Below are 13247 nucleotides of genomic sequence, written 5' to 3' on the forward strand. Positions count from 1 at the left end.
TCCATCAAACGCATCAAGCTGGAAAAAATAGAAAAAAGTGAAGGTCATTAAGATACACTCGTATGGGGGGAAATGGAATAAAAATATGAAGCCAGGAGCAAAACGAACAGAGTAAAAGAACTTAAAGTTTAGGCATTTTTTTTTCAACTATAAGCTTGGGTATCAAAGTTCCATTATATTGAGATTCCCACAGCAACATTGGGAATGGTTCTATAATAAGTTTCCTTTTACAGTGAATGTTAAAAATTCACGGAAATTTTGTTCTTTGCCCCTGTTCCAATTGATGGTGAAAAAAATTTTGCCGTTCAACCTAAAATTGTAATAGGAAACACCTAGTTTTAAAGACTCTTTTGGGGTCTGGGAGCGCATTCCTGAAGACGGCTAAGCTGCCTCCAACCATCATTTGGCTCCTTGTTTCGTTTCAGTCCCTAAAGAGTTAAGGAGCCCACAGTGTGTCCCAGTGTATCTAGTGGTGATTCTGTGACTGAATGAACCTGGCTTCTGAATTGTGTTAATCCCGATGTGCTTGATTTTAAGCTGATCAAGGGCGGAGATGGTTAATTCTAAAGGAAAGATCACTGACTCAGATCCTGTATCCGATCATCTGTTACTAAATGGACTTGCGGATAAGGCAGAGAAAAATCAGGAAACGGTAAGTTGCCGCCCGAAAATAGCCGTGTTTGAGGGCTGTCCTTGTAGACGGCGATGCTCCTGACCCGGGATGCCTGCTTCTTGATCTCTCCGGCCGCGGTTGCTGATGTGATCCCCTACTCGTCCCTCTGGGGCCCATCTGGCCACCAAGTGTAGTGTAGATGTTTCGCCATAGCTGACACTGGTTGGTTGGGGTGCAGTTTCAGCCTGGGAAGCCGGGCGGGATGTTGTCCGGCTCCTGTAGGAACTGGCCTCGCTCTGGGCCCAAGGACCACCGTGCTATCCCACACCCACCACATGGTTCCATCCCCTCACCGGCAAGCCATGCGGCATCGTTTTTTCCCCGGAATCCAGAACGTATTTTTGATGGGAACCAAACTTGGCCTCTGAAATCAGTCTGATCTGAATTTTATCCCAATGCAAACACTTCCAGCTGTGTGATCTTGTTTCTAAGATGGCTCTTCCTCCCTGGTGTACAAGTTGGGTTCTCCATCTCTAACATGGGAATGATAACAGTATTTGCCTTCTGTGACTGTTGAGACAGAGGTCCCTTTACTGCTGTCGTGTGTCTTAAAGTCATGGATCGTGTCGTGTGTCTTAAAAGTACAAGCCTCTTTCAAGTTGACCCCATTTTCATAATAAATGCTAAACAATATTAACCAATACTAAAAGCCACATTGAAGCACACAGAAAAATAAGAAGGTCCCCAACATAACTGTGTTTCTTGCCTGACTGTAACCGGCAGTGTATGGGGCAGTAAGAACTCATACCGTTCACACCCACCTGCTTGGCTGTAGCTTGGCCTTTTCTAGTCATGCTGAACGGTGCTGTCTTATAATCCAGAAATTCCATTTCTAGGTACAGACCTTGGTTTTCAACGTGTGGTTCCCCAGACCAGCATCCTCAGCAAGGCCTGGGAAGTTTGACCTGTAAATGATTAGCCCACACATCCACCTCCCCCCAGACCTGATGAACTAGGAACTCCAGGGGTAGGGCCCACATCTGTGTTCGAATAGTGCTTCCAGGCGATTCTATTTGTGCTAAACCACTATGCAAACTTGCAGGTGCCCTCTGAGAGCCATGTTCATAATGGCATTGTTTATGATAACAAAACCCGGAATCAACACAAGGGCCTGTGAGCCGTGGACGAATGTGTCAATAGCAGTACGCTCATGCAGCAGAATTCTGCTTAGAAGTGGGCATCAAAGCATCAAGATCTAAAAAACAGTGGCAAAACAAAGAACTGAGTCATAGAAGAAATGTGTGGTATGGCCCCACTTATACAAAGTTCCAATTCAGGCAACAAGAAGCAATGTATCGCTTAGGGAAAGATGGGTAGGTGGTAAAACCGCGAAGAAGAACAAGAACATGGTTCTCACGAGCCTCAGGATGGAGAGACCCTCGGTGGGGAGAAGGGGTAACAGCAGGAAGGTGACGGGGAAGGGTGCGTGGAGTGTCTTATGGACTGGGGTTATGTGTTTTCTTAATTCAGGTGGTTGGTACTATTATTCATGTTTTATAAACTCTTGGGAATAGGCGATCTAAAGAAATGAAAACAAAGAAGAACCCATGAGGAAGGCTGAGACGGAGGCTGGTGGGTACAAAGGTGTAGCCAGGTTTCTGGTACTTTCTGGAAAGCCATGGGGCTTTCCCTGTGGAGCTGTGCTCCACACCTTTCTGAAGTTTGTTATAGAAAAAACTGGCAGCAGATGCTTGTTTAAAAAAATGGCCAAGAGGATTTTATTCCAGCCTAATGCCACAAGGGAGAGAGACTGAGGTCAAGATGGTACGGGAGGACAGGTGGGGATTTACAGCCAGCAGGAAGGGTGAGGGAGAGGAGAAAGAATGACTAAGAACAGGTTATCATCAAGGGGACCGGGAGAAAGAGCTTGATTAGCTTTCAAAGGTGAGGGGATTCTTTGCTAAGAAGGATTCTTTGCTAAGTCTGGGCTCAGCAGCCCAGGAGAAGCCAAGTGGAGAACAGGGCTCAAGGTGGTCAAAGAGGGCTCGCTAGCATTTGGTCAAGGAGGTCCTTGCAGAAATCTGCCAGCATTCCCTGTATACAAACTCTTGTACTCATGTACTTTGTAAGGCAGTGGTTCTCAACCAGAGGCACTTTTGCCCCTTGGAACGTGTGGCAATGTCTGGAGACATTTTGATGGTCACAACTCAGAGTGAATAATGAATAGAGGCCAGGGATTCTGCTGAATCTCCTGCAATGCACAGGACAGCCCCCAACAACAAAAGCTGACCTGGCAGAAAATATAAATAGCTTCTCACCACGAGATAAAGGAACTACCTAGTAAAACTTATGTATATTATAAAGCATATTCTCATAGTCTCTTCTTAATCAGGTTGTTTGTTTTCTTATTGTCAAGGAATTTCTTGGCAGTTCTTTATGTATGCTGGGTACAAATCCTTTGTCAAATATATGTTTTGTGAATATTTTCTCCCAGACTGTGGCTTGTTTTCCTTCTCTTAGTCTTTTTTAGAGACCAGATGTTTTCAATGTTGATGAAGTCCAATTTATCAGTTGGTTCTTTTATGAACTGTGCTTTGGGGGCCATATCTAAGAAAACATTGCCTAACTCACAGCCATAAAGATTTTTCTCCTGTTTTCTTCTAGAAGTTCTGTAGTGTTAGGTTTTGCATTTAGGTCTATGATCTGTTGTGAGTTACTTTTTTAGTGTGGTGTGAAATATAGATACAAGGTTATTTTGGGGGGTATGTATATGCCCAGTTGTTCCAGCACCATTTGTTGAAAAGCTTTATCCTTCCACTGCATTGCCCTTGCACTTTTGTCAAAATCAGTTGTCCATACGTAATGTCAGTTTATTTTTGGAACATATATTCTGTTCCTTTGATCTCTTTCTCAATTTTATACCAGTATCACATTGCTTTGCTTACGGCAGCTTTTTAATAAATATTGAAATCAGTAATGTTAGCCCTCCAACTTTGTTCTTCTTTTTCAAAGTCAGTTTGTTCTAAAAATGTTTTAGACCGTTTATATGTATTGTGGTTGTTAATGAAGTTTGAGAAGATCATTTTGCTATTTATTTTCTATTTTCCCTGTCCTTTATTTCCCCTTTCCTCTTTTTCTACCTTCTTTTGAATTAATCAACTACATTTTTGATGATTCTATTTTATTTCCTTTGTTGATTTTCTAACTGTGCCTATTTTAGGGTTTATATTTTACATATTTAACTTGTCAAGTCTAACTTGAAGTGATAGTAAATAACTTACTCTTTAAAATTTTTTAATTTTTTTTAATTTATTTTTGAGACAGAGAGAGACAGAGCATGAGCAGGGGAGGGGCAGAGAGAGAGGGAGACACAGAATCCAAAGTAGGCTCCAGGCTCTAAGCTGTCAGGACAGAGCCCATCGCGGGGCTCGAACTCACAGACTGTGAGATCGTGACCTGAGCCAAAGTCGGACGCTTAACTGACTGAGCCACCCAGGCACCCCTCTAACTTAATATTTAAATAAGAACCTTACAAATGTATGCTTCCATTTGTCTCCTCCTAGCATTCATGTTGATTCTGTCATGAATTTTAATTTGACTTATAAGCCCACAATATATTGTTATTTTTGTTCAGTCATATATCTTTTAAGGATATGTAAGTTACTTTTAAAAAATGTAGTAGTTACCATTTCTGGTGTAGATTCCTTTGTGTGGATTCAGATTTTCATTCAGAATCATTTTCCTTCTGGCAGAAGGACTTCTTTAACATTCCTTGTAGTGCCAATGCTGGTGATGAATTCATTCGCTTTTTTATGTCTGAAAAAAACTTCATTTGCCTTCATTTTTAAAAAAGGTATTTTGGCGAGGTATAGAATTCTAGGATGATGGATTTTTTTTTCCCTCCAGTATTTTAAGAAGGCTATTCCACTACCTTCTTATTTGTATTGTTTCTGATGAGAAATCTGCTATAAATTTCATCTTTGCTCCTCCATGTGTAATGTGTTCTCCGGCTGCTTGAAACATTTTCTCTCTGTCGCGGGTTTTGAGCTATTTGACTATAATCTGCCTTGATGTAGTTTATGTACCTTATGTTTGGGGTTCATTGAGCTTCTTGGGTCTTTGAGTTAATTGTTGTCAAGTGTGGGGAATTTTTACCTATCATTTCTTTAAATAGTTCTTTGTGTTCCTTTCCCACTCTCTTTTGGGATCTCTTCTCACCTATTGTGATAGGCTGATTGAAGTTGTCTGTCTCTGATGGAACATGACCCGCAGGCCATGACAGAATTCTTTGATTCTGCTTTCTTCAGGGACTCAAGAAGAGCCTATGTAGCCAGTACGAAGAGAAAGTGCGCCCCTGCATTGACCTCATCGACTCCCTTCGTGCCCTGGGTGTGGAGCAGGACCTGGCCCTGCCTGCCATCGCTGTCATCGGAGACCAGAGCTCGGGCAAGAGCTCAGTGCTGGAGGCCCTGTCAGGGGTCGCCCTTCCCAGAGGCAGCGGTAAGAACTTGCTCTCTGTTTTAATCAGTTCAGGCAGCCATAACAAAATGCCACAGACTGGGTGGCTGAAACAGAGACTTATTTCTCACAGTTCTGGGGGCTGGAAGTCCAAGACCAAGGTGTTGGCATGGTTGGTTTCTCCCGAGGCCTTTCTCCTTGTGCAGATGACCGTCTCCTTGTGTCCTCAGATGGCCTTTTCTCTGTGCACACACACGTCTGGCGTCTCTTCCCTTTTTTGTATGGATGCCAGTCACCTTGGGCCCCACTCTTCTGACCTCATTTACCCTTAATTACCCCTTTAAGGAGTGGCCCCAGTGGTCACACTGGGGGCTGAGGCTCTAACACATGAATTGGGAGGGGGACGTGAGTCAGTTCATGGCACCCTCTTGTTGCACATTTTTGTGTGGGTTGTGTATAACCTGTGCATTATGGCAGGTCTGAGTATATGTACTGGCACCCCAGCCCAGAACCACGTGCATGTGGGTGTCTTTCCTGAGCCCCTTCTCAAGAGGTGACCTTCCAAATGGGAGGTAACGATTGGTGCTCTGATTAGTGGTGCTATTTGAGTGCCAAGGTCAAGGGATCGGTGGGGCTCCAGGGGAGAGAGGGCAGACCTGAGATGGGCCTTGAAGTACAGGTCAGATGTAGGAGAGGGTGGGGTCTGGAAGTTTACAGCAGGGGGACGTGGTCAGGGGGCCTGGTGAGGGCAGTATGTGTTCCTGATGGTATGGGTATATCCTGGGGGATAGCGGAGGACATTTACCAGAGTCTGGGGGTTTCCTACGAGAGTGCGCCACCCGAGCTGATGGCCAAACATGAAGCGAGAAGCCGAAAGTGGTGGCTCTCAAGCATTAGTGAGCAAAAAATTACCTGGAATGCATACTCAAAATGCATATTTCTAAGGCCACCCCAGACCTAATGCATCCGAGTGTCAGACAAGGGGACCAGGCGCTTTTAGCAGCCTGCCCAGATGATTATAGAAAAGTTTGCGCAGCATTGATCTCAGGCCACCGTCTAGGACTCTTGAGAGCAGAGTGCAGGACTGATGTGGACGTGGCCTCCAGGTATTGTCACAAGGTGTCCTCTGGTGCTGAAGCTGAAGAAGCTCATGAATCAGGATGAATGGAGAGGCAAAGTCAGCTACCAGGACTTTGAGACGGAGATTTCAGACCCTTCGGAGGTGGAGGAGGCAATCAATACAGGTAAGTGCCCCACATTTGTTCGCTATCACCTGTTTGGACATCTGGCCACCTGGGTGAGGGAGGAAGGGGTCCATCTGTCACTGCCCCCCCTCTTCCCTTTCTGGGCCTGTCCTGTTCTCCTGGGGGCCTCCCTCCGGCCCTCATCTGCATCAGGCCCCGGCTCCCTTGTGTCTTCTCTTCTTTTGCCCTCAGTAAGACCAGAGCTTTGGACAGAATCTGACCTCAGCAATTACTTGCTTAGTATGTAAATAAGCATCGGAGAGTAATGTGGACTTTAAAATTTAAACAAGGAGTATCTGTCCCTTATTCAAAGGCTTCCCCACTCCACAGATCTGATGGAAGAAGAATTGGGTGTGGGGCCAGGGAACCCCTTTCCCCATTAGCCTCATAAAAGGCATCCTGGACCATCCCCGAACCCTCTCTGGAAGCATCTCATAGGCCTTTTCCTCTGCATGTGTTTGCATAATCCCAGCTCGGGTTGACCTACGGTGCGTCTCAGTGAATGCCAGCCACAGAGACAGAGATCACCCTGTCCCCATGAGGCATCCGAAAGGAGAGATAACACGCGGAGGACATAAGGACAAGTAGTGGCAGGGTTGGCTGCGGCTGAGAGTGAGCAAGGTGGATAGATAATCTCTGCCACGTGGACCTTCGCTTCTTCCTAGTGTGTCACAGCCTAGTCTCAGTCATTTGGGGAGCAGAAGTGGCAAAGAATGAGCTTGGCTCTTAAGAAGGTAGCAGCCACTTGGGATGGGCACCGGGTGTTGCATGGAAACCAATCTGACAATAAATTGTATTAAAAAAAAAAGAAGCACTAAGTTGCATTTATAGACTGTTTTACAAAAGTTGAAGGATGCTTTTACAGTCAGAACGTCATTGTGTGATTGTTGGGCTTAGATTGGCTCCAGGGCCAGAACACTCAAAACCGCTGTGTGTACCCCTCGCCCTTCCTGTGTAACAACGCTATCTCAAAGCCCAGTGGTTTGGAAGCATTGGTTTCTCGCGATTTGGTGATCAGCCGGGCAGTTCTTTCCCTCCAGCTGGCTTGGCTGAAGCCAACCGTCGAGGATGGCCTCAGTCACATACCCAGGCCCTGGGCTGGAAAGACCAGGCCTTCTCCCCATGCGGTGGCCATCCTCCTCCAGGAGGCCAGGCTTGGCTTTTTGCGTGGTGGTGGACAGGTTCCTGGCAGGAAGGGAGGAGGATCCCCCAGGCGCAAGGTCTCAATCTCTCCTGGAGTCCATTCTGTGATGTCCTGTCAGCCACGGGCAAGCCTGAGGTCGAGGGACAGACTCTCCGGTGGGGAGAAGGTCGCCCTGGAGAGGAGCGTGCGTGCAGTGACGGAAGGGAATGCCGATAAATAAATTTAGATATTGAAATTGTCATCGTTACGGAGGCAGGAGCCAAATGAGGTCCCTTGGTAGGATGTCAATGCCAGGGCTCTTTTGCTCAAAACTAGCACGTTCCCCTCCATCATTTCCCAAATCCTGCCCCAGCGTGCCCATGTGTTTTTATTTGCTTTCATTTTGCTTTGTTGTTAATCTCCTAGTGACGTCAGGGGAAGGATGTAGGCGCTATGCCAGGAAGAGCTCAGGTCGGCCCCGCTCTGGCCCGGGGCAGGTGCATCTTTAGAGATGTTTCTCTTGCTCTCTCCACAAACAGTTCTGGCCACTGGCAGGGAGAACCCTGGATTGTCCTTTGAGTTTCCTTTTAGCCCCGGAAAAGTGAATCTGCTCCAGATATGCCTTATCCAAGCACGGCAGGTAGAAGGTGCTTTCGGAGGATTTGCTATAGGGAGATGCTTGTACTGTATGCTCTATTCAGGTTTTCTCGTTTCCCCCTTCCCTAGCCCAGAATGCCATCGCCGGGGAAGGACTGGGGATCAGTCATGAGCTAATCAACCTGGAGGTCAGCTCCCCTCATGTCCCGGATCTGACCCTGATAGACCTCCCTGGCATCACCAGGGTGGCTGTGGGCAATCAGCCGGCCGACATCGGACGCCAGGTACAACCTCGGTCTGGGGGGGACCGGGGCCGTGCCCTGGACAACAGCGAGTTCCGGGCTGAGTTGGGAGGGTGGATATCAGGAGGTGTGAAGGGGTGGGCTCCGTGGCCTCCACCAAGTCAGATGGAGATGTTCTGGGGAGCGCGAGGCAAGGAGGCAGAACTGGAAATCCATTTTACAGTGTTTTGGTTTTATACGGGGACCCATTTTGGGTTAGAGTTACATTTCGCGGCGTATCGAAGCTGGCGTGTACAGGAAGGGGTTTTATGTGGGGAGAGAAAGCATTAGCAACAGATATGATGGCATTTTCATGTTGGCAAATGTTACCCAAGAGATTTAAGATCTAGGGCACCGTCATGCACTTTGTGGCATCTTCTCTTTCCCTGTGGTTGTCCCCTGTGGAATCCTGGGAGATAGTTAATGAGCTAAGGTCTGGCGGTTTTCCCCAGACCCCAGAGCTCCATTTCTGCCACTGGAGAATTGGTTTCTTGTAACTCTGGCTTGAGAAATGCTGCAGGCTTGTTTCTTTCGGGGAGATACCCCTGGGACTTGGAGGTCCCAAAGCAAGGGCAAGGTCGGGACCTGTCCCTGTCCTCATACACCTTCATTTTCTCACAGACCAAGCAACTCATCAGGAAGTACATCGTTAAGCAGGAGACAATCAACCTAGTGGTGGTCCCTTGCAATGTGGACATCGCCACCACAGAGGCACTGAGCATGGCTCAGGAGGTGGACCCCGATGGAGACAGGACCATAGGTAAGAAGAGGGAAGAACCTAGAAACCATAGGAGGGCTTTACTTGGCCGTGGGCTCAGCAAATGATGCCTCTGGTCTCGGCCGGACCCGTGTTTGCCCAAGCGTGGGCCAAGCCCCATCTGCACCAGAAGTAACTGGAGAATGTTTAGAAATGCTAGTGGGGCGCCTGGGCGGCTCAGTCGGTTGAGCGTCCGACTTCGGCTCCGGTCACGATCTCGCGGTCCGTGGGTTCGAGCCCCGCGTCGGGCTCTGGGCTGACAGCCCAGTGTGCCTCACTGGGAAGGTGGAGAGTCATCGCAATAGAGCATGAACTCTTCGACTGGGTAGATAGGAAATTAAATGGCCGTCACATGCTGCTGTCTCTCTGGCATGAGGGCCAAGCCCTGGGTGAGGCAAGCCCCCCACAGCTGCCTGGAGGGGCATGCCATCTTCCTGGGGCCTGAGCTGTAGTTCTGTCACTGGCCAGGGGCTCCACCTCAAACCGTGGACTTGGGGGTTGGGGGTGCCGTCGTGTCCCCACGAGCAAGGCTGAGAGGTAACTGTGAGCGCTCTCTGATGGAAAGCCTCCGGCTTGCAGGCATCTTGACAAAGCCTGACCTGGTGGACAGAGGCACCGAGGACAAGGTGGTCGATGTGGCACAAAACCTCGTCTGTCACCTGAAGAAGGGCTACATGGTCGTCAAGTGCCGGGGCCAGCAGGACATCCAGGACCAGCTGAGCCTGGCCGAGGCTCTGGAGAAAGAGAGAGTCTTCTTTGAGGACCACCCGCATTTCAGGTGCCCGGGCCGTGTTTCCGCAAAGGGCAAACCAAAACGTAGGCCCTCCGTTTCTCCTGGGGAACATGGCTGCCGCCCAAAAGCAGACGTTCGCAGTGGGTGTGTGAGTGTGTCCGTGGGATTTGCCCGGGAGAACAAAAGAGGAACTGACAAAGTACAGCAGAAAATAGACCTCCACGACCAGATAGGGAGGGAACTGGCTACGATAATTGAAAATAAATTAAATAGAAACACAAATACCGGAAGAAAACATAAATGCCTCAGAATAGAAAAATAATTAGAAAGCTCAGAAATTGACCCAGAGACACACATTTGCTATATGATAAATGAGGCCTTTCCAATCGCGGGCCACATCAGTTTGATTATCTATCAGTCAGGGGCACTGGGGGAAATTGTAAATTTTATGTTATGTACCTTTTACCACAATTTTTAAAAATTGACAGAGCCTAGCTGTGAGTGTGCTTTCACAAACAGGCATGCCCTTTATCCTAAAAAGTTCTTTAAACTATTAAGAATCTATAATAACTCGGCGAACGCAGATTTGGATAGGGCGAGGATAGGCCTTCCTTCCTCCAAGCAGCCCACGGTTTAGGTTCTTGTCTTGGGGAAGGGCGTGTCCCATAGTTCAATGTCATCCATACACCTACGTAGGTACGTGTCGGGGTATTTTTGTGAAATCCTATGCCGACATGCATTACGTAGACTTATGTGCATATTACGTACGTGAAGAAGGGTGTGTGTGTTATGAAAACATATCCATAGGTGACCAAGTGTATCTTTATAAAGACCAGTTCTGTAGTCAGATGACATGAGACATATTTAAAAAAATGTTTTTAAATGTTAATTTATTTTTGAGAGAGAGAGAGAGAGAGAGACAGTGTGAGCAGGGGAGGGGCAGAGAGAGAGGGGGACACAGAATCTGAAGGAGCTGTCAGCACAGAGCCCGACGCGGGGCTCGAACCCACGAACCGTGAGATCATAACCTGAGCCAAAGTGGGACGCTTGACCGGCTGAGCCACCCAGGTGTTCCAAATGTCATGAGCCATATTTAATGTCTCAGCTGGAAGGGATCCCTCTATACCATTTCTTAAAGAAAGCTTTTTATTTTAGTCCCGGTCAGCTGACATACATACATATATGAGCTTGAGGTGTACAATTCTCTCCAACTCTATGCCATTTTTGAAGTGTCCGAAATAATGAAGACCCTGCCTTCGTTCCGCGCAGGGCAATTCTGCACATCTGTTGGGTACCCGCGGCAGGGTGCTCCATCCGCCTGGGAATAACTGGACTAGCCTTGCCTTTCCCTGCAGCAGAAAGCCGGCTTGCGTTTTCTGGCCACACCAGCATGGTTGTGCATGTCGTGTTCTCTTCTCCGTCCGCAGGGTTCTCCTGGAGGAAGGAAGGGCCACCGTGCCCTGTCTGGCGGACAGACTGACCACTGAACTCATCATGCACATTTGCGTAAGCACATGTAGAGCCGTCCGTTCTCTGACTCGAGTCCCACAAACCCAGAGCCAACCCGCGCGGGCTCGCTCACCGTCCGCGCGCACACACATCTCCCGGGGGATCTCGTTAAGGTGCAGGCTCAGGTTCGGCGGGTCTGGAGCACAGCTTGGGATCCTCGAGCAAGCTCCCGGATGGTGTGTGACTGCGGCACCACACGTTGGGCAGGACCTGATAGACTACATCCGCTTGGCCTAAAATCTCACGCGCCCTGCACGAACCTGTTCCTTTCTCGTTGCCAGCCGCTACGGCAATGGCTTGACGATGGTCATGGTCATAGATTTCATATTTTAAATCTCTCCGTGGTTCTTTTTCAAGTTTGTCTGGACAGAATCCCTTTCTCTTTCACCTGTGCGGTCCCTTAAAAAGGTTTCCTTTGCACATATTTCTGTTGTATGCAGCGCTCGAGGAGTCCAGTGTCAGGTGCACTGGGTCCTGGTAGCCATCACCCACAATGACCTGGGCTAGGGTTGCGACCCTGGGCCTATCCTTTCTGGAACTTGATCTGTGGGTACTCATGGAAGCCCAGGTTCAGAATCGGTTTCTCCAGGGAGGTGCAGCCTCCGGCCTGAATCATTTTAGATTCTCAGCTCGAGGCCTGGGGGACCCCTCAGGGAGTATGAATTTGGGCAGCAGACCTGTTTGAGCGCTGGCTTGTGGTTACAGATTTTCAGCAGAGATTTTATGTCCTTCCGCTCAGCACCGAGTTCAGTCCCCAGGAATGGGGACAGAGGGCACGGTTATTCCTAACTCTTTGGGGTCCCAGCTTTGTAGAGTAAGAAGATGTTGGCTCGTTAGAGTCCCTGCCTCGAGCAAGCCCACCGGGATTTATTCATTGCCCCAGCACCAAGTGAGGCTCTGAAACGTCACCTCAATTTTTCTTTCCTACAAATGCCCTGCGAGGCCAAATCTGGCTGTACTCCCGCTCTCCCCGTCCGCCCCTGGGCACCCGCGTCACCTGTCTGTGCCTCTGAGTACCTGCCAGCTCATGGATACACTTCAAGGGATGCTTTTGAGGTGCCAGCCAGCATTTTTTGATGTTTGCGGTGGAAGAGGGCGCTAGCATGCGCCGTCCACCGTGTCGTCAGAGACAGAAGTCCCTGAAAACTTTAAATCTGTTCACAAAAGTTGTTGAATCGCAAATTGTCTCAACTGCTGCTTTTTCAGAGCCCACAAGACAGGTAGCCCTTTCTAATGTCCCTGCAGATCGTAGAAGGGGCTCTTCCTGGCGTTGCTTGGACAGGATGCAGGAACCGTGCAGAGTGGCCACCTTGGCGTGTCCCTGAGACTGTCCCCCCTCCCCCCAGGAGTGGGAATGTGGGGAGGCCTGGGTGGAGTCAGTGCCCGCTAATGTGCCTCCCTCTCCACCTTCGCTCTAGAGGAAGCCAGGAGGTCAGGTGTACCGTGCAGGTGGCCTGGGGGCTCCAGCTCCTTCCCTGTCCATATTTATGTCTTTGCATTCTTTTCTGTTTTCCTCAGAAATCTCTGCCCCTGCTAGAGAATCAAATAAAGGAGAATCATGAGAAAATAACAGAGGAATTACAAAAGTATGGCTCAGATGTACCAGAAGACGAACACGAAAAAATGTTTTTTCTGATAGATGTGAGTATTGCTCGTAGCATCGAGTCGGAGATTCACACATCATTGTCCAGAAAGGGATCGTGTGCCTCATGCACTTTTCTCTCACTCCCCGAAAGCCGACCCAGGCTCACTGTGCCCATTTAACACCAAAGAGGGGCCAGGGCAGAGGGACAATGGGCAGTGACAGATGGTCACATTTGCCATATGGATTGCTTATCACGCATGCTCACCCGGGACCCCGAGGGCGGTTGGGGGTGTGGGAGGGTCTGGTACCCCTGTCACGTGGTGAGGAGTCACTTGCCCACCCTCAGC

The 13247-nt window shown here is 48.7% G+C and overlaps 1 protein-coding gene across 3 annotated transcripts in view; it reads left to right on the top strand.

The window, feature by feature from the left end:
- LOC125174999 (interferon-induced GTP-binding protein Mx1) overlaps nucleotides 1-13247 on the top strand; it is a 30793-nt gene that overhangs the window by 4007 nt on the left and 13539 nt on the right. For all 3 annotated transcript variants that reach the window (XM_047875221.1, XM_047875219.1, XM_047875222.1), the window contains exons 3-10: nucleotides 538-652; nucleotides 4921-5113; nucleotides 6178-6315; nucleotides 8165-8319; nucleotides 8938-9076; nucleotides 9653-9851; nucleotides 11234-11312; nucleotides 12834-12956. In XM_047875221.1, the coding sequence (XP_047731177.1) occupies nucleotides 554-652; nucleotides 4921-5113; nucleotides 6178-6315; nucleotides 8165-8319; nucleotides 8938-9076; nucleotides 9653-9851; nucleotides 11234-11312; nucleotides 12834-12956 (1125 nt within the window). In that variant the 5' untranslated portion in view covers nucleotides 538-553. The remainder of the gene's footprint in view (nucleotides 1-537; nucleotides 653-4920; nucleotides 5114-6177; nucleotides 6316-8164; nucleotides 8320-8937; nucleotides 9077-9652; nucleotides 9852-11233; nucleotides 11313-12833; nucleotides 12957-13247) is intronic.

This window comes from Prionailurus viverrinus, chromosome C2 (assembly GCF_022837055.1).
Source record: "Prionailurus viverrinus isolate Anna chromosome C2, UM_Priviv_1.0, whole genome shotgun sequence".
NCBI lineage: Eukaryota > Metazoa > Chordata > Mammalia > Carnivora > Felidae > Prionailurus > Prionailurus viverrinus.